This window comes from Ooceraea biroi, chromosome 3, assembly GCF_003672135.1.
Source record: "Ooceraea biroi isolate clonal line C1 chromosome 3, Obir_v5.4, whole genome shotgun sequence".
NCBI classification, from domain to species: Eukaryota; Metazoa; Arthropoda; class Insecta; order Hymenoptera; family Formicidae; genus Ooceraea; species Ooceraea biroi.
In genome coordinates, this window is record NC_039508.1 from 4,534,073 (window position 1) to 4,552,203 (window position 18,131).

The 18,131-nt window shown below is 35.0% G+C and overlaps 6 protein-coding genes across 12 annotated transcripts; 4 read left to right on the top strand and 2 right to left on the bottom strand.

Annotated features, from left to right (window-relative positions):
* Nucleotides 1-314: 314 nt before the first annotated feature.
* Nucleotides 315-2,658, top strand: LOC105276896 (motile sperm domain-containing protein 1). Of its 4 annotated transcripts, none has more exons than XM_026968518.1 (6): nt 315-614; nt 824-1,053; nt 1,131-1,294; nt 1,388-1,547; nt 1,611-1,754; nt 1,823-2,658. In XM_026968518.1, exons 2-6 carry the CDS (start codon nt 909-911, stop codon nt 1,852-1,854), a joined length of 645 nt encoding a protein of 214 aa, XP_026824319.1. In that variant the 5' UTR covers nt 315-614; nt 824-908; the 3' UTR covers nt 1,855-2,658. The 4 variants fall into 4 exon arrangements, with proteins under 4 accessions (XP_026824319.1, XP_026824322.1, XP_026824320.1 ...); XM_026968521.1 differs by having other exon boundaries at nt 1,939-2,658; XM_026968520.1 differs by having other exon boundaries at nt 352-366.
* A 171-nt stretch (nt 2,659-2,829) lies between these two features.
* Nucleotides 2,830-4,753, bottom strand: LOC105276118 (eukaryotic translation initiation factor 4E type 2). The gene is made up of 6 exons (XM_011333520.3): nt 4,490-4,753; nt 3,913-3,994; nt 3,602-3,844; nt 3,362-3,514; nt 3,070-3,271; nt 2,830-2,973 (listed from the first exon to the last, which is right to left on the bottom strand). The coding sequence occupies exons 1-5, from the start codon at nt 4,507-4,509 to the stop codon at nt 3,116-3,118; spliced, it is 654 nt and encodes a 217-aa protein (XP_011331822.1). The 5' UTR covers nt 4,510-4,753; the 3' UTR covers nt 2,830-2,973; nt 3,070-3,115.
* Nucleotides 4,754-5,566: 813 nt separating this feature from the next.
* Nucleotides 5,567-7,444, top strand: LOC105276037 (anti-sigma-I factor RsgI2). The gene is made up of 3 exons (XM_011333399.3): nt 5,567-5,952; nt 6,473-6,796; nt 6,884-7,444. The coding sequence occupies exons 1-3, from the start codon at nt 5,856-5,858 to the stop codon at nt 6,997-6,999; spliced, it is 537 nt and encodes a 178-aa protein (XP_011331701.2). The 5' UTR covers nt 5,567-5,855; the 3' UTR covers nt 7,000-7,444.
* Nucleotides 7,445-7,594: 150 nt separating this feature from the next.
* Nucleotides 7,595-9,461, bottom strand: LOC105275976. Its single transcript, XM_011333280.2, has 4 exons — nt 9,169-9,461; nt 8,509-8,708; nt 8,079-8,272; nt 7,595-7,879 (listed from the first exon to the last, which is right to left on the bottom strand). The coding sequence occupies exons 1-4, from the start codon at nt 9,175-9,177 to the stop codon at nt 7,692-7,694; spliced, it is 591 nt and encodes a 196-aa protein (XP_011331582.1). The 5' UTR covers nt 9,178-9,461; the 3' UTR covers nt 7,595-7,691.
* A 110-nt stretch (nt 9,462-9,571) lies between these two features.
* LOC105275709 (DNA-directed RNA polymerase III subunit RPC1) lies at nt 9,572-17,078 on the top strand. Of its 4 annotated transcripts, none has more exons than XM_011333038.3 (21): nt 9,572-9,810; nt 10,157-10,292; nt 10,367-10,522; nt 10,617-10,964; nt 11,033-11,359; nt 11,503-11,640; nt 11,706-11,906; nt 12,065-12,304; nt 12,418-12,751; nt 12,845-13,094; nt 13,189-13,418; nt 13,523-13,873; nt 13,970-14,138; nt 14,229-14,568; nt 14,868-15,055; nt 15,155-15,302; nt 15,437-15,589; nt 15,661-15,861; nt 16,093-16,226; nt 16,345-16,474; nt 16,896-17,078. In XM_011333038.3, exons 1-20 carry the CDS (start codon nt 9,767-9,769, stop codon nt 16,469-16,471), a joined length of 4,215 nt encoding a protein of 1,404 aa, XP_011331340.1. In that variant the 5' UTR covers nt 9,572-9,766; the 3' UTR covers nt 16,472-16,474; nt 16,896-17,078. The 4 variants fall into 4 exon arrangements, with proteins under 4 accessions (XP_011331340.1, XP_011331180.1, XP_011331257.1 ...); XM_011332878.3 differs by having other exon boundaries at nt 16,823-16,949; XM_011332955.3 differs by lacking the exon at nt 16,896-17,078 and adding an exon at nt 16,746-16,878.
* Nucleotides 16,945-18,062, top strand: LOC105275916 (parkin coregulated gene protein homolog). Its single transcript, XM_020031224.2, is given in 5 exon segments — nt 16,945-17,077; nt 17,144-17,290; nt 17,381-17,573; nt 17,638-17,813; nt 17,816-18,062. Coding segments are annotated over 5 exon segments (822 nt in total). The 5' UTR covers nt 16,945-16,972; the 3' UTR covers nt 18,017-18,062.
* The last annotated feature ends 69 nt before the right edge of the window (nt 18,063-18,131 follow it).

Consider the following 18,131-nt stretch of genomic DNA (forward strand, 5'->3'; position numbering starts at 1 on the left):
AATCGCAATTGTGGACAAATTTTCGTCTGAACTTTTATTCGGACGAAATGCTTGAAATAGATCTCGTTTATTTTCTCATAATTAATATTATTTACTTTTCTTCATTTATTATTAAGAATATAAAGTTTCGCGTTTTTTAGTTTTGCTAAAAAAATCCGCATAAAATAATCCGGATAAAAAAGTCTTTCTGATAACACAAAACTCTGTATTAAAACTTCATGCAAAATTTTGCATTGAAATTTTGATTTTGCTAAAATTTGGATTTTTCCCCAGGTCTTTTCTCTTAATGCGAGAAGTGTTATGTCAGTGTACGTATGTATGTACATGTACTGATGAGTCAAAGTTTCAATTGTTTGTAAATATCTTGTAAATATCTTTTGACTGCACGAAATAATACAAAGTCCAGTCGGAATGATCACTTGTTTTCACATGTGAATTGTAACTTCATAAACTTTTAACCGCGTATTGCGACCATGATTTTATTCAGACAATAACCAACGTTATAGACTCGAGAGTTTCATCCTCTTATAATAATAAATTTCCCAAACCAGATTTTCCATTGTCATACAGTTTCTTTCAATATCTATTAATTGCCAAAAATATCACGTTTGCTGGTACGTCATGTTATTTCTATTCGCATAAATTTAACACCATGGCCTTTTTGTAATATCATATAAATTGTATAATAGGTTATGTACATGACATTTCTATTGATAAATTTAGTGAATGTAATTAAAAGTCAATGTTACATATAAATCTATGCCTGCATCAAAACCGAAGATGTATAAAGTTACATACAAAATTAAAATTGACATATTTGTAGGAAAACGATATATGTGCGTGATTCAAAATGTTTATGGCTAATATATTCTAAGAGTACATGGACAACATAAAATTAAAGGAGCATAATGTCACCGTCATTAGCAACCACACCACGGAAGTTACCAATTTTTGTGCTTCCACAAAATATTACATTTTATTTAGATGATCAATCTACTCACAAACAAGTACTAACTTTGTACAATCTATATGACTTTCCCATGAAGTTTAAAGGTATTTTTACTCACACGTTTCTGCTAACAGCATATTTTCAGCCTCCATTTTCTATGTGATTAATCTCAATATTTTAGTTTTGTGTACCGCACCGAACAAATATCAAGTTGTTGATCCGGAAGGTATAATAAAAGCCAAGTCTTGCGTTGACATTGTTATCCGACATACAGCGTTGTTGGCAAGTAATTGCAATGTCGTCGACAAATTCAGGATACACATGCAAGAATATCCTACCAAACAGGTAATATTACAAATTTAACAATGCAATTAAAGAATATTTTAAGTATAAAGGAAAATTTATGTAAAGCATAAAATTTTTCTGAAACAAATTCAGATAATCGGCAAGAGGGACGTGGAAGCTAAACTTCTCTCAGGAGTAACAGATGCAGCTGGGAGATCGACACCAGATCCGGACATGTTTCAGCAACTTCCGATCAATGAAAACAGGCAGCAGCAATCCTACGAGCTCATAAGTCGAAATAAAACGTTGAATAGTGAGTACACGTCGCGATTTGTCTACGACAGCTTATGTACTGTAACTGAAAACTTCGTTTCAGGAGGTACGAATTATGTAGCACTTATCGCAGGAATTATATGCATAGTTGGACTGTTATTGCCTACTGAGGGAGATCAGAGCCAAAGGTTGCCGGATTACCTCCATCTTTCTGTGAATTTTAAATTAATTTTCTCATTTGTCCTAGGTAAGCGTAGAATTGTATTTTTCTACAAATCAAATCGTAATGATTAACATAATCTCATTTTATTACAGGTATGGTTGCAAATATTGTCTTAGGTTTATAAAACCTCAATTTTATGTATATATAAATTTATATATAAATTATATATATATAGGTATATATATAAAAGAGAACTTTTTGTACACAGGTAGAATCTTAAGGTAAAAGCAATTAATACAAGACCTGTTTGTGTTGGGCCTCCTTTTTTTATAAAATATACTTGACTCTAGTCTATAAATGATAATTATCAAGATTAATCGACCAAAATAATATAATATCTTTGTGTTGTAATTATTATATTATAATCGTACTTTTACGCTGAGAAATGTTTCGGGACATTTCTCTGTGCGAACGTATCCTGGCTCGTGAATTGTATATTTCTAGGCCTATTAGAAACTAATATAATACCATCGTTCAAATCACGAATTTATGTACATATATTGAAAGAATGCTTTATACAGATAGACGAACGGATTATGCACTCACGAACAAGTTGTGTATCCTTTATACAGTGTAATGCGAGAAATAATGTAAGGTTACTTATGTTCGCTTTGCTTTGACTTGGAAATCTTGATGCTACATGATAGAATGATTGTGATATATTTTTCTATTCGTAACAATTACATATATAGATTCTGTGAATGATATGATCTCATGTACAGCTAGATAAGTCTTCCTGTATAAAGTCAGCTTGAATTCTAAATATTAAAAATGTCCGCAAGTGAGTGACAACACTTGTCACTTCCGTTTTTCTCATCCGTTATTTATGATAATTTTATATACAACACCCTATGTACAATACAATGATAAAATAAAACTTTGGATTGAAAATAATGGTCTGCAGAAAACTGCCGTGTAAACTTGAAAAGTAAAAAACTGTCTCTCTTTTTTCTACCGTTAAATGAAAAAACTTTGTAAAATTTACTTCAAGATGGTGGTGGAACGAAAGAACTTTAGTAAATTTATTTGCGCTGAATAGATAAAATTCTGTAAAGATAATCATAGCGACTAACGTTCGTGATATCGCACATCTCGGAAACAGCGGAATTTATTTATTATCAATGTGTATTTATTATTTACATAAGTTACAACACAGACACTTGGGAATAAAGTGTATCGTCAAATGGATGTTTTCAAATATCTTCCACGTCTCTTACTTTCCGTCCAGAAAGTATGCAATTATCTGAAAGAGATAGAATCACATGATGAAAAAATGAAAGAAAATGGATGCCAAGAATCTTTTATGTCTTTACACTAAATTGTTTAAGAGAGTATTTACCTATGAGTCTCGTGAGCGTATAACATGTTTTCAAAATTGAACAGACTTAGAGCCGATGTACATTCTTCAAACTCTCATTATGGGTTTTGTACTCCATAGAGGCACTAGCTGGAAGATGTAACACTCTTCTTAACGTATCTCTGATTCGCGCTGTTGTCGCCACATCGGACGCAGTCTTATTCCAAACGCATATTATATCCTCCTATTTGCAAAAACACATTTCACGCAATCTTTCATTGTTGTTTCAATTTTACAATAAAACAGAATTTATTGTAAGCGAAGAATTTCCTACCTGAAACCTTATAGACACAACAGCACCGCAAATTTCTTCTCCCACCATAAATTGTTCTCCTAACATTGCCAGTATAAGATTTTCCCAACATCTAGATACTAAACCTTTTCGTAATCTTACTATCCACTTTCCACCTTTTTGATTCGCTTCATCCTAAATGAAGTGAGCGATTAAGTTTCGCGTACGACATTTCCGGTAATAAATGGACTAATACTAATACTAGAATAATATAATACTTACTTCCCACATAGGTTTTATGCCGACTTTAAAAAGGTGAAAATCTGTATGTGTCGTAAGCTCCGAAGGTCGTACTAGATGACTATAAAGACCCCAAAATTGCTCCACGCTCGCAAACCTGCCGATCAGCTTCAAATTTTGGTCATAACTCTGTATGCTGGTCTGTTTGCCAGGGCTACGTCGACTGTACCAGAGTGCATAAGCATATTGTAGTTTGTGCTCGTTTGGATTTATTTCTATTGGAGGCTGCAAAGAAATCGTGAATTATTTAATATGAACATTTTATTCTTATTAATCTTCTCTATCATACTCACTAGTAGACCCTTTTCAACTTTTTGATTATTCTTTGATTGGGTCTCCTCGTCACTGTCCTCGGTAGCCTTCAATCTGTAAGTACTATCATATTTTGTAAGATAAGTTAAACGTAACACTACATTCACGTTTATATCTACAATCTGTCAAATACATGCTGTTCCACAATGTGAAAAGTTATTGCTATATACCGCAAGACTCGTATCTCATATTAATTCTTCTATATATTCAAAATATATTAACAATATTGTTATTGATCTAAAACCTTGTTATTTGAAACAGTATTAAATTACAATTCAGCACATAAACATATTGTAACAAAATTTAGAGCTTATACACTTGGATTAAATTGACATTCGAATTAATGTGAGATATCATCCCTTCTTCTGTCGGATCAAAGTCACATTTTTGCAGTAACAGATAAATATACTCAAACGACCGCGTTGTTAAACAATTATTACGCGACAACAAAAATTTTCATGCTTGACATGTGATTTTTTCACGGTGTGCTCCAACACGCTTAACCTCAAAAACGTCAACGGAGTAACATACGATAAAATAAAAAACACTTTTACTTACGTTTCAAATTTATTAGACATATTTTCAGTTTTTGAAATACAAACTTGTGTGTGTGCGAACGATACTGCTAAATACTACGCACGGTGGAATATTTAAATGAGAATAAAAATACAAAAGCTCTCAGTTTCCAAACGAGGAACGTTCTCTTCTGCGTCCGCACGTTAAACTCTCACATCTGCGGTGTTTTCGATAAATTGTTGATCTTCCGAGCACACTCCTGCCTTTTTTTACCACTCTGTCATGAAAGATTTTATACTCGATGTTGTACGTTGGTCGTACGATATATATCGATAGTTGCTAAAGTCACTAACAGCGAATTGTATACAAATACATATATACATGTGTAGTGTATATCCAACATGGGTAAATATATGATCATATTATCGATAATCGATTATCGTACTTCCTAAATTTAATTTACTAGGCATATATCATAAAAAATAATATTTTTTCAGCGCTCTGCTATAATTATTCGAACTTCGAATAAATTCCCGCTTTTTTACGAGGAATTGGTATCAGAGAGTTTGCAGGTGCGGGCCATTTAGTGCTACAAATGCTTCAAACATTTCCTATCTTTCTTTTTATTTGAGAGAAGGAAAAGGATAAAAATATTTTGAAAGACTTTTAACGCTGAGCGCTGCTGCTGTAATTCAAAAATGCAAAACTTATATCATTTATATATAAAATTATATCATTTATATGAATTCTTATCACAGTTAATCCAATAAAATCCACCAAGTTTTTTGCATTAACAAATTTTGTACTTATTACATTTTAAAAATATATTTTTCATAAATTACAATTATGAATTTGTAATACAAGATAATTGATTTTGTGTCATGTATGTGTTCTAGGAAAATTTGTTTATTTTAAAACGATGTTATATTATATTTTTCTCATAAAATCAACCGGCGTGTAAACTTGGCGTCTTTTATGTACTTTTTTCTTGAAAAGATGATGTTACACGGATTTCTTCATGTAAAGTGTATAATCTATTTTAGGTTGACCTAGAATCTTTTTAACAAAATTAAAATGAAAAACTAGATTTAGATTAATTCTTAATATAAAGTCCTGTATTACCAGAAAGTAATCTGTGCAGTTTTTAGCAAATTCAAACACAAAACTTTGTATTAATTCTTAACTTTCGGTCAACCCAATCTAATTGATTATGTACTAATATTTGAAAATATTGCTTTATTTACACTGTGAAAATTATTAGAAAAAGTTATAATTATAAATTCAGAATGTTTCTTAAGAACAGATAAAAATGTTTGGCTTTTCAAATAGTAACGCGCGTATCTGTGTTACTTGTTGAAAACATGTGAATGAAAAATGTAACGTTCATTGATGTATACAAGGAAGGACGATGAGAATTCGCCAGAAAAAACAATTGCCGTACGAGCCGGTCGTGGTTACGTTATCACAAGGATCATATCGTATCATCATGGCCTCGTATAACGAACGTGAGTACACATCCTTACAATATTACAATTATATAATATATTTTTATTTGATTTGGGAGATAGGCGTATAATTATAAATGACGCACACACACATATATATACATATGTGTGTCGTCATTATATATATACATATATATAAATGACATATGTATATAAATTGTGTAAAATTGTTATTATATATGTAATATACATAATATAATAACCCCTAATCAGAGTGTAACGAACCGCAGTTTTGATATTAAAATAATGTCAATATAGCATCAAAACTGTACTTTTTACATCATATTTGACATCATTTTAGCATCAAAACTGCAGTTTACTTTTATTGGGTATTATAGTATATTATAATCTATTTATATTAATCTATCATGAGATCTGTGGCAGCACATGTGTGTATCTGTATGTATGAATATCTATATAATCATCATCGTCCTTCCTCATATATATCAATGAACGTTACATTTTTCATTCACGTGTTTTCAACAAGTAACACAGATATTAATTAAATTTTGTACTTCAGAAAAGGAGGACGAGTTAGTTTCGGCGGCGGCTGCTAAAGTAGAAGCCGAGCAGCAAGCATTGTTGATTGCTTCTCTGCAGGAAGAAATCAAAATGTTAAAAAAGAAATTACTAAAAACGTCATCGCCATCCACACCATCACTAACACCTACGCCGCCATCGATCTCGACATCAACCTCGGTACCCGCACCGACACCGACACCGACATCGGAACCAATATCAACACCGACACCGACACTAGCACTGGTACCGGTACCGACACCGGCATTAGATTCGGCGACGTCATCGGTATCGACATTAATATCAACAGAGACACCGATACGACGTAAATATTGCTTATAAGTGTGTGTGTGTGTGTGTATATATATATATATCCATATACATATGTTAATAAGTAATACTCTGTTTACAGCCAAAAGATGGAAACGTGCCGGTCGCCAGGTCCGTGAACGCCGTGAAGCTCGTGAAGCTGCTCGTAAAGTTCGTGGTGACCGAAACATTCGTCATACTTATACGTTTTATCTTTAAAGAGTTATTCCGCACAGTATAAAGTATAAAACTTTTTGTACCGTTTGTAATTTTGTAAACTATAAAGAATATATAAAAATATGAAAAGTACTAAAATTGTTTTTTTTCATGTCTTGCAACGCAAAGATAGCACGTTTAAAAAGGGATGTATAGCTGATTTGATCTCGTAAACTGATCTGAAAGAAAACCTAATTGGAATACTTTAAATGGTCCACCCTGTATATTGCTCTTTGTACATACTCGGGAAGCCATTTTTAACTTGAGCTGGAGATTTCCCCACACGTGGCGTATTCAGCCAACTTGCGCCTTCAATTTACCGTTTATTCCAATCGAAGCATTTCTTCGCTGGACAACGTTTTCGATATGTGTTGAGATACGAAAATAGATCGACGTTGTCTGCAAACTGCCGTTTTCTTTTAGTGAAGAAATCGGATATCTCAGAGATGGTAAAAAATCGTAGAAAATGAGGACAAATATTATAATGACTAAATTGTATTGCATATATTATCTAAAGTGAAAACGTGCGAAAAAAGGACTAAAACTTTTGCATAGACCTAATAATAATTCATCAGAATTGTAAAAAAAAACCAATGCGTTTAACATTGCATGATACAAATATATAATTGCTTTATTAGAAAAAAATCTGTAAGAATATGTAGTTGACAATATAATTAAGTACATCTATGATGATTTCAATCCTCCTTGTTATGGCTTTCAGTAAATTTCAACTTGAGCCTCTTCATGATCTCTCTCCGTTGATACATGACTTCCCTATGGCACAAAGGTGAGAACGCAATTGGACATTCATACTGCACAGTCTCGATACATTTTGTATCGACAGTGCCGTCCTCATCGAATCTGAATTGCGAAACAGATTCCACTGGAAAGTAAAATGGAGAGCAGATTGTCAAAGAGTTGATCTTTAATCGAATAATGTATAAGATATTTAAAATAATTGAAATGAGTTAAAATAATTTGAAATGATTTTAAAATATTTTACATCGCTTAGGAAGAACACAGTTTCGAAGTATTACAAAATATTACAAAACAAGATAAAATAACAGTTCACGTTTACTTACAACAATTGAAGTCGAAGAAGAAACACGTTCGATGCTTGGAACTGATGACGTAGCCATTATTATCTGGTCTTACAGCGTAATGTCCGTGTGCTACGTTACGGATCATCGGCAAATGACTTAAATGTTCGGTGTATTGCACAGTGTATTTCCAATGATCGTAATTCCCGCTTTCCGCAATTATATTAAAGTCTTCTCTATAAAATAAGTACAAATTCAGGTATTCATTCAATTGCAAACAAAAGATAAATTCAGAAAAAAAATATACATGTGCAATATAATATATTCTTTTTACGAATTAAAATCAATATTATTTCTCAGATCATTATTATTACAATTCTTATTTCGTTTCCAAATTAATTCCAAAATACTAAAATTTTGTCTGTGTGTGTGTCGGGTGTCTATGCGCGCGCATGAATAAACTTGTACTCACATTGTTGGATTCAATTTCTTCATGTTGCTGAAATCAGCCACAAATTCCCAAACGTGCTTGGGATTCGAATTATTTATCGTGGCCTCGAATATCACTTGATATGTTACTTTGTGAATGAACAACGCGTAAAAAGATAAAACGCCAAGAATACCGTACATGACGGTCCTTGCTTTCCATTTCATGGGATTAAAAGCCATTTTCTACATTAACAGAAACGAATTGTTACAAATACAAAAATTAACAATATTCGTGTTAATTTCTCATATATTATAATGTTGATATTGCAACTGCCATTTTCTTTCAATATATTAATTTTAATGCATTAATAAAATTTTGGGAACAATATAATTGCGCGACTTGTACGACTTTATTTAGTAAATACTTTTAGTTACATGATCATTATGCGACATGTATAAACACAAAATTGTATTAAAATTAGCAATTCTAAACAGTTTCGTGCAAAAGAAAAATAATTCTTATACATTTACACGGAGAAGTAAAATAGACCCTGAAAATTTGTATCTCGAAGCATCTTCCGCGTACTCTTCTATCGTATATGTAATGAACATACAAGATTCAAAGCGGAGCATACATGCAACAGGTCAGGATGTTCGAATATTATTGGGAAACTTTTTATATAGATGAAAGTTTTGCACTTACCGTTGTCATAAGAGAAATTGTCTGATCAGTATTTAGCGCTAACTTGCGAGACTTGGGTACTTCCGGTCGGATATTATCAACTCGATTGGAGAGAAGCTCGAAAACTCATGAGTTTGCGATAAGAGGAACTTGATACCGCGACATTCGGTACGCTTCTCATTACCGCGACATTCGACACTCTCCTCATTTCTTTTTACTTCTATTCGGTCTCAACTAGAGCCCTAAAATATAGAGAGACGCGAACTTGTTCCCTCTTCCTAATTGGTCGGTCGCCATGTTGGATCCGCACAACTCGCGTTGTTCAAGCAAACTTAGGTGAGTTGCGCTACTATATACTGGTGGTACTTCTATGACAGAAGCAGACAGGCTGGCGCTGGCACTCTGGCAGGGCAATCTTGTCGGCATTTTTATTCGTTACCACTTGCCGCTAATTTGTGTTTGTTATTAACTTGTTGAGTGATAAAAATAAATTCTTTTAAATTCATTTCGAACATATATGTTAACCGGGAGAAATAATGTTGATAAAAAAAAAGAAACTGGGACAGATTGAGTTGGAGTTGTAATTGTATATTTCGTTTTAAATTAGTTAATATTAAAAATGGTTAAAGAACAATTCAGAGAGACGAACATTGCCAGTGAAGTGTACGTAATTTGTTTATATTTTGACACGATCTAAACAAATAGAATATTATTTCTATTTTTGTTTTGCTTTGTGCGGCATTTGCATGCAACATCTTTTCTTTGCACGTGTATAACCTACGAACATGATGTCGCATGTTTATAAAAGAAGGGACATGATATTTGCACAACATTGTAAAGAGATCAATGACTATAAATATAAGAATGTAGAAGTATAAAATATCCATACAGTAAAAACAAAAGTCACTCTAATTAGTTTGACAAAAAATATGTTAATAAATTAAAAATATAAATAATATAATACAAATATGTCTTTTATTCAAAAAGCCGTATGTTTTATTTTATTTAGGGCCAATATATCCTTTGGAGTAGACAGTATGCACGACATGCTTCTACAAGCCAATGTAGAAGTTATAGCAAAAAATTTGTACAATGAAGACACCTCACGGACTCCCATTCAACATGGAGCACTGGATAGACGTATGGTACGTGATATACATCTCTCCTAATTTGCTAGGAAAGGCATAAAACAGTTTTAAAACTGTTTGTTTGTTCACAGGGTGCAAGTTCCATGAATACTGGGCATGAATGTAAGACCTGTGGGAAGAAATTGAACGATTGCATGGGACATTTCGGTTACTTGAATCTGGAACTGCCAGTTTTTCATGTCGGCTACTTTAAATCCATCGTTCAAATCCTACAAATGATTTGCAAGGTGATAACGCTGACTCGATTGAGATTCATATTACTGTTACATATGATGATTTTATTATGTTACTAAATACAGCAATATATATATGTCTTTATAGAGATGCGCCCATATTCTGCTAACACCAGAGGAAAAGAAATTTTATTTACGTAAAGTACAAAAGCCAAGTCTGACATACTTGGAGCGCAAGGCATTGCGTAAGAAAGTTTGGGAGAAAGCAAAGAAAAGGACAGAATGTCCGAATTGCAAATCGAACAATGGCCCTGTTAAAAAAGCTAGTTTCCTTAAAATTATACATGAAAAGTATAAAAATTTGAAGAAAACGGATCCTGTTGTTCAAGACAAATTGTCCGAGTTCAGTACAATAATGGAACGTGACAGAGAATTTCAGAGTATAGTGGATCAAAATTATAGATCGGTATTAACTGAAACACTGTATCCAAATATGGTATGTTTCAAATGTTACTCTTTTTACGATTTTGATATATTTTATTTTATAAACATTTTTCTACACAGGTTAGAAAACTCTTTAGTAGAATCCCAGACGGTGATATTTATCTTTTGCTGATGAATCCCGACTCTGGATCGCCAGTAGATTTAATATTGACGAGAATTCCTGTGCCACCGAACTGTATCAGACCTAGTCTCGTGTCTGACCTAAAAGCTGGTACCAATGAAGATTATCTGACAATGAAATTATCGGAAATAGCGCTCATCAATGATGTTATTCGCAAAAACATTGGCGTTAACGTGCAACTGTACATGGAACATTGGGACTTCCTCCAGTTGCATTGCGCTCTTTACATCAACAGCGAAATATCTGGAATTCCTCTTCATATGCAAGTAGGTTCTCTTGAAAAGTATTTCAAGAAAATTTATATTCGAAAGAGGGTATTTATTATTCGACTATTCTGACTAGTATATTACAAAGAAGCAAAATTTATATTCCATTTTCTTCTAGTAATTCTTCGTGCTTATACTTTTAGCCAAAAAAATCTGGTAGAGGACTAGTTCAAAGACTGAAAGGGAAACAAGGTCGTTTCCGGGGTAATTTATCTGGCAAACGTGTCGATTTCACTGCTCGCACAGTGATCTCTCCTGATCCAAATCTCCGAATAGAACAAGTGAGTGTCAATGATTTTAACTTGATAATAGCTAATTGACTTATTTTACCCGAATATTTTTCTAGGTCGGCGTTCCTATACACGTCGCGATGACCTTGACGTATCCTGAAATGGTTCATTCGGCGAATATAGAATTAATGCGCCAGTTAGTCAGAAATGGTACGGACGTGTATCCCGGTGCTAATTTTATACAATACAAGAATTCGCAGGCCGGCAAACGGTACCTTAAGTATTCTGATCAGAAAAAGATTGCCGACAATTTACAGGTAATCGTCGATATGAAGTACATTTAATTCAATAAATATTTCTGCCGTTATTATTATGGCAACATGACGGCAACAGTCGCCAGCAAATAGATTGCATTACTTTGCTTTTGCAAGAAACTTTTGCTATCTGGGTAATTTATTAAGTCATCGTTTTGCAGTACGGAGACATCGTTGAGCGACATCTCAGAGACGACGACATAGTACTGTTTAATCGGCAACCGTCCCTGCACAAATTGAGTATAATGTCGCACAGGACCAAAGTGTCGACGACGCATCGAACGTTCAAGTTCAACGAATGCGTCTGCACGCCGTACAACGCGGATTTCGATGGTGACGAGATGAATCTCCACGTACCGCAGACGGAAGAAGCCAGAGCGGAAGCACAGATTTTGCTGGCTGTAAGTCGTAACTCTCGTTGATCAACCAACTACCAGGAACAATATTGATACATTGAAACGTATCGATTATTCTACATTGGATGTATTGGAAAAAATTGGTTTTATGTTAACAGAACAAATCGAATCTGGTTACACCTCGCAACGGCGAACTGCTGATAGGAGCGACACAGGATTTCATCACCGGCGCTTACATGCTGACGCATAAGAACTCGTTTTTCAGTCTAACGCAAGTTACCGAATTAATGTTTTGCTTCATGGCCGCTCCGGATGACACTATGAGCATAACTCTCCCCAAGCCTGCGATCTTAAAACCGATGAAATTGTGGACCGGCAAACAGATATTCAGTCTGATTATGCGACCGAGTGCGGAGTGTCCTGTCAAGATAAATCTAAAGACCAGCGGCAAGACTTACACGAGTAACGAGGAATTTTGCGTTAACGATTCCTGTGAGTCGCAATGTAATCGTAATTCTGTCGCTGTGTTGTTTACACGTGACACGATATTTATATAATAATAATACAATCGAATTAAAATCGCAGATGTTATCATTCGCAATTCCGAGCTTCTTGCTGGAACGATGGATAAATCTACGATGGGCTCGGGATCGAAGCAGAACATATTTTACGTTGCGCTGCGCGACTGGAGCGAGAATGTCGCCACTACGGCCATGTGGCGCTTAGCGAGATTGTCGACTGCTTTTAACATAATCAAAGGTGTCTCTCTCGGTATAGTGGATATCCTGGCCACTACGCATCTCCTTCAGGCCAAAGAGAAAATGCTGAACGCTCGGTACGTATAAGACAAGGAGGACAGATTTACAGAAATTCGGACAGTTTGCTACAAATGTGCAACTAATCCAAATTATGTTCAAACTTACAATTAGTTACTTGAAGTGCAACGAATACATTGAATTGATGGAGGATGGCCGTCTAGTTTGCCGACCTGGCTATTCGAAAGAGGAAACTCTGGAAACGAAGATATTAAACGAGCTCTCAGCGATTCGTGATAACATCGGTAAAGTCTGCTTGAAGGAGCTGTTGCCTTCGAATATTGCTCTGATCATGGCGCTCTGTGGCAGTAAAGGCAGTTTTATCAACATCTCACAGATGATTGGTACGTCTGTTCAAGTAATAATATTATAAAAAAATATACTATATTAATTTTGCATTATAATCCATTATCTGATAATATTCACCTTTTTCTCCTCTCCTCTTCAGCTTGCCTGAGTCAACAAGCTATCAACGGACAGAGAGTGCAGAATGGATTTGAACATCGTACTCTGCCTCTGTTTCCGCAACAATTGAAGACTCCGCAGGCTAAGGGTTTCGTGCAGAATTCCTTCTTAACTGGATTATCTGCGGGGGAATTTTACTTCCACGCGATGGCTGGACGAGAAGGGTTAACAGATACCGCTGTAAAGACTGCAGAGACTGGGTACATGCAGAGACGATTGATGAAGAGCTTGGAAGATCTGTGCATTCATTACGACATGACGGTGCGTAACTCAATGCACAGTATCATACAGGTTCCATACGGTGGAGACGGATTGGATCCTACTTACATGGAAGGTAAACTTAAACGTTCTTATATCTATTTTGTACTGGGATAATGTATAAAGTATGTTCTCTGTCTGTCTGTCTGCCTATCTATCTATTTATTTATAGGTAAAGACTGTCCGGTAGATTATAAGAGATTATACGATCACATAAGAGCAAAGTTACCATATAAAAACGAGGAACCCTTGGACGGTGCTAATGTAATCAATGCCACAAACGAGATGTTAGCTTCCGAGGAGTACGAGTGCCTGAGTGTGGAATTTAAGCAAGAACTCACGTACGATAACATATCACTCATGATAATATATGCGATATGTAAAGTGTGCAATACGATTTTCAAACGAATTTATTTGTTTTGTTTTTGCAGCGCCTTTCTGAAATCAATGGCGCGGAAAATAGTACGTTACCGGCAAAATGTTAAGACGGATTCGTCGGTGACGACGCAACTGGAACGTTTGACCGTTTCACAATTGGTGGAGTTTATCCATACGTGCAAAGAGAAGTACATGAAAGCTATAATAGAGCCAGGCACGGCTGTAGGCGCGCTCGCCGCGCAAAGTATCGGCGAGCCGGGCACTCAAATGACCCTGAAAACATTTCACTTTGCCGGCGTAGCGGCCATGAACATCACGCAGGGTGTGCCGCGTATCAAGGAAATTATTAATGCCAGTCCAAAGATCAGTACACCAGTTATAACAGTGTCATTGGTAAATAATAATGAATACGCGTATGAACCCACGTATCCTCGCATGAGAATTATACAGAGGATATCTATTGGATTGTAACAAGAGCGTAGCGTTATTTTAGTAAAATTCCAAAATGAAATTATTACACACACACAGACATTTGTGCCATCTTTGCCATCTTTGTGGTAGTTTCATGATTCCATCTTTCCAGAACTTATCTTTTTTTCATTAAAAAGAAAAGAACGACGCTACGAACTTTTGTTACGACTCAATGCAATGGATTTTTTCAATATAACTCTATACAATCTTTTGTTACACAGATAAATGAAACAGATCCGGTATTCGCCGCGCAAGTTAAAGCAAGAATCGAAAAGACAACTTTGAAAGATATACTGGAATATTTCGACGAAGTATATTTGTATAATGAGCATTTCTTTATTATGCAATTGGACATGAAGAGAATTAAATGTCTACAGTTAGAGGTAGACGTTAATTCAATAAGCTACGTGTAAGTATCTTGGGAGTCTTAAATTAATATAGTACATTTCAATTTATTCATATTAATATTAGCGAATACGCAATAATAAAATAAGTTTTGCGTCTTTAGAATTTGCACATCGAAATTGAAATTAACGCCGAAGAATGTACGCGTAATAAACGAGTCGACTATTATTATTCAACCAAATTCACAAAAGGAATGCGTCAGTTTTCCGTTTTCTCAACTGCGAAATGCCATTCCAAATATTGTGATAAAGGTAAGAAAAGAAAAATACGTGTATGCGTATGCGTGCACATGCACACGTATTAATAAATATAATAGATATATTATTAAATAATGTAATTAAAATAATGTTCTAATAATATTTTCTCTATCATCTATATTGTTTAGGGCCTGCCATCTGTCTCTAGAGTAGTCGTAGATAATGTGGACATCGGTGGCAGAACGAAGTATACATTGTTTGTCGAGGGAGATAATTTTAGAGAGGTCATGGCGACACGTGGCGTCCTAGGCGAAAAGACGACGTCGAATAATACGATAGAAGTAAATTGATGGAGATCGTGATATGGTACTAAATAAAATACATCTTCCTTAATGCATCTATTTTATATTAGGTATACAAAACGCTCGGAATAGAAGCTGCGAGAACGACTATCATGACAGAGATCAAATCGGTAATGGAGAATCATGGAATCAATATTGATCGTCGACACCTAATGCTTTTAGCGGATTTGATGACAAGTACAGGAGAAGTGCTTGGTATTACGAGACAAGGTTTGGCGAAGATGAAAGAGTCAGTCTTAAATTTAGCATCGGTAAGATCTCCTATTTGTCGCTATTTTATCTATATTATATTTCCATGTTTTATTTTCTTTTATAGTATATCATACAATTTTTCTAAGTTTACTTCTTTTATTCTATAATTTAATTAGCATTGTAATCCTTCGACTGCGGGCAATTTAATAAAAGTGTTTATAAGTGTCAATAACAATTAAAGAGAGTTAAGAGATATTAAAAACTGATTACAAATAAATTATTTGTTGCAGTTTGAGAAAACAGCTGATCATTTATTCGATGCAGCTTATTATGGACAAAAGGATATTATATGCGGCGTATCGGAATCAATTATAATGGGTATTCCAATTCCAGCAGGCACAGGCACCTTCAAACTTCTTTACAAATATCCTTTTCATATAATTTGTGCATGCGTTACAATATTATACATACATATATTAATTATATAGTAGCTTCATAGAAGTTAGTATGCCTTCTGTATATTTTCCTTAATAATTCAATACGACAGAGAAGGATGAATTAATCAAAAGGGAACTTCTGTTTGATAATCCGCAATTTCACAAATTATTTTACCAAGGAAGACGACGTCAACGAATCCGACCACGAGAAGTATTACAGGAGATTTCATAAAGTGTATGTAAAAAATGCTGGCAATACTTTATGCATCTGCTGGATATTAGTTAAACCAAGACGGCAGAATATTTTTGTCAGTATCGACAATGAATAACGGAACATGATTACAGAATATAAAATATTTCACAAAAATAAAAAAAGAAATAAAAGTATCTCTTCTACCAATTCCTGCATGATTCGATTTTTTTCACTTTGATTTCTTGGGAATGCTTGACGCAGTTTTTGTTGTTTTTTTTTAAATATGCGGCGTCTACAGCGCCTACCTTTTCAGTCTGCCCCTGCATATCAAAATACTTGTGAGTGTTGTGACAGGAAGAAATATTGGCGCAATATAATTCGTGTTGCTAGGAAACGATATCTCGTTTGATCTAAATCTATTTCATATCCACAACATAATCCAGACCTGTTCGAGTTTCCACAGTTTCTCGTAACACTCGAATAAAATGTTCAACGTGTAATTCGAGTTTAATAATTGAACGAGAAGAAAAGGATATCAGAATGGTTAGTGAAAATGAATTCTGGTCTGAGATTCGCAAGGATATACCACGATACAAAAAGAGGAAACCACGGGTTGTTCCAGCCTTCACTATTCAAGCCTTGCAGGTAACACGTGCTAATGGAATGACAATAAACCATGAGGATAAACGTAACGCACGTACTCTGATACAGGAAAATACGGTCGTCGCGAAACCGCCACGGTGCCGATTGTACAAACCACGTCCCCCAAAACCGTCGACTTTCCGAAAGTTTTACAAACGCGGTGTGTTTCCCATTTCTCTGGAGAACGACGGCTACAATCAGAAAATCAAGTGGAAGGTAGACAATGGCTGTGTTCGGGGAGCTCACTATCAGCGCTATTTAGCGCTAAAACTATATGCACTATACGTAGTGTGACATAAATTATAGATTAGTAGTGATAGCGTCTCCGCGAACATAGAGGACTTGGATTTCCATCATTATCTACCGATGTTCTTCGACGGATTAACGGAGACGGAACAACCCTACAAGTTTCTGGTAGAGCAAGGAATAGCGGATATGTTGGAACATGGTGGTCCAAAGATATTGCCCGTCGTACCTCAACTGATCATTCCCATCAAGAGTAAGTCCTACAATCCGATTCGACATAGAAAAGGTATCTGTATCGTAACAAAAAATTCTGTTAGATGCCTTGAACACCAGAATGCCCGAGATAATATGTGCTACGATGAAAGCGCTTCAGCGTTTAGTACGCTCAGCTGATTGCGTTGGCGAAGCTTTAGTTCCATATTTCAGGCAAATTTTGCCGATTCCGAATTTACTGAAAGACAGGAACGGTAAGCGTGCACGCTTAATTCTCTTTGTGTTTGTACGAGAATGAAAATAAAATTTCTCGCAATTCCAGTAAATCTTGGAGAAGGTATTGATTATTCTCAGCAGAGAGGAGAGAATGCAGCGGACGTTATACAGGAAACTCTTGAAATATTGGAAAGATACGGTGGTGAAGATGCTTTCATAAATATCAAATACATGGTTCCCACTTATGAATCTTGTATGATGAATTAATAGGCAGAATATGACAACGCAAAAATAAATCTACTTAATAAATTTATTCTTTATTCTTCTCAGATATTGCTATGAAATTATCATGCAAAACTCACCTTAATAAAACTCGGATTGA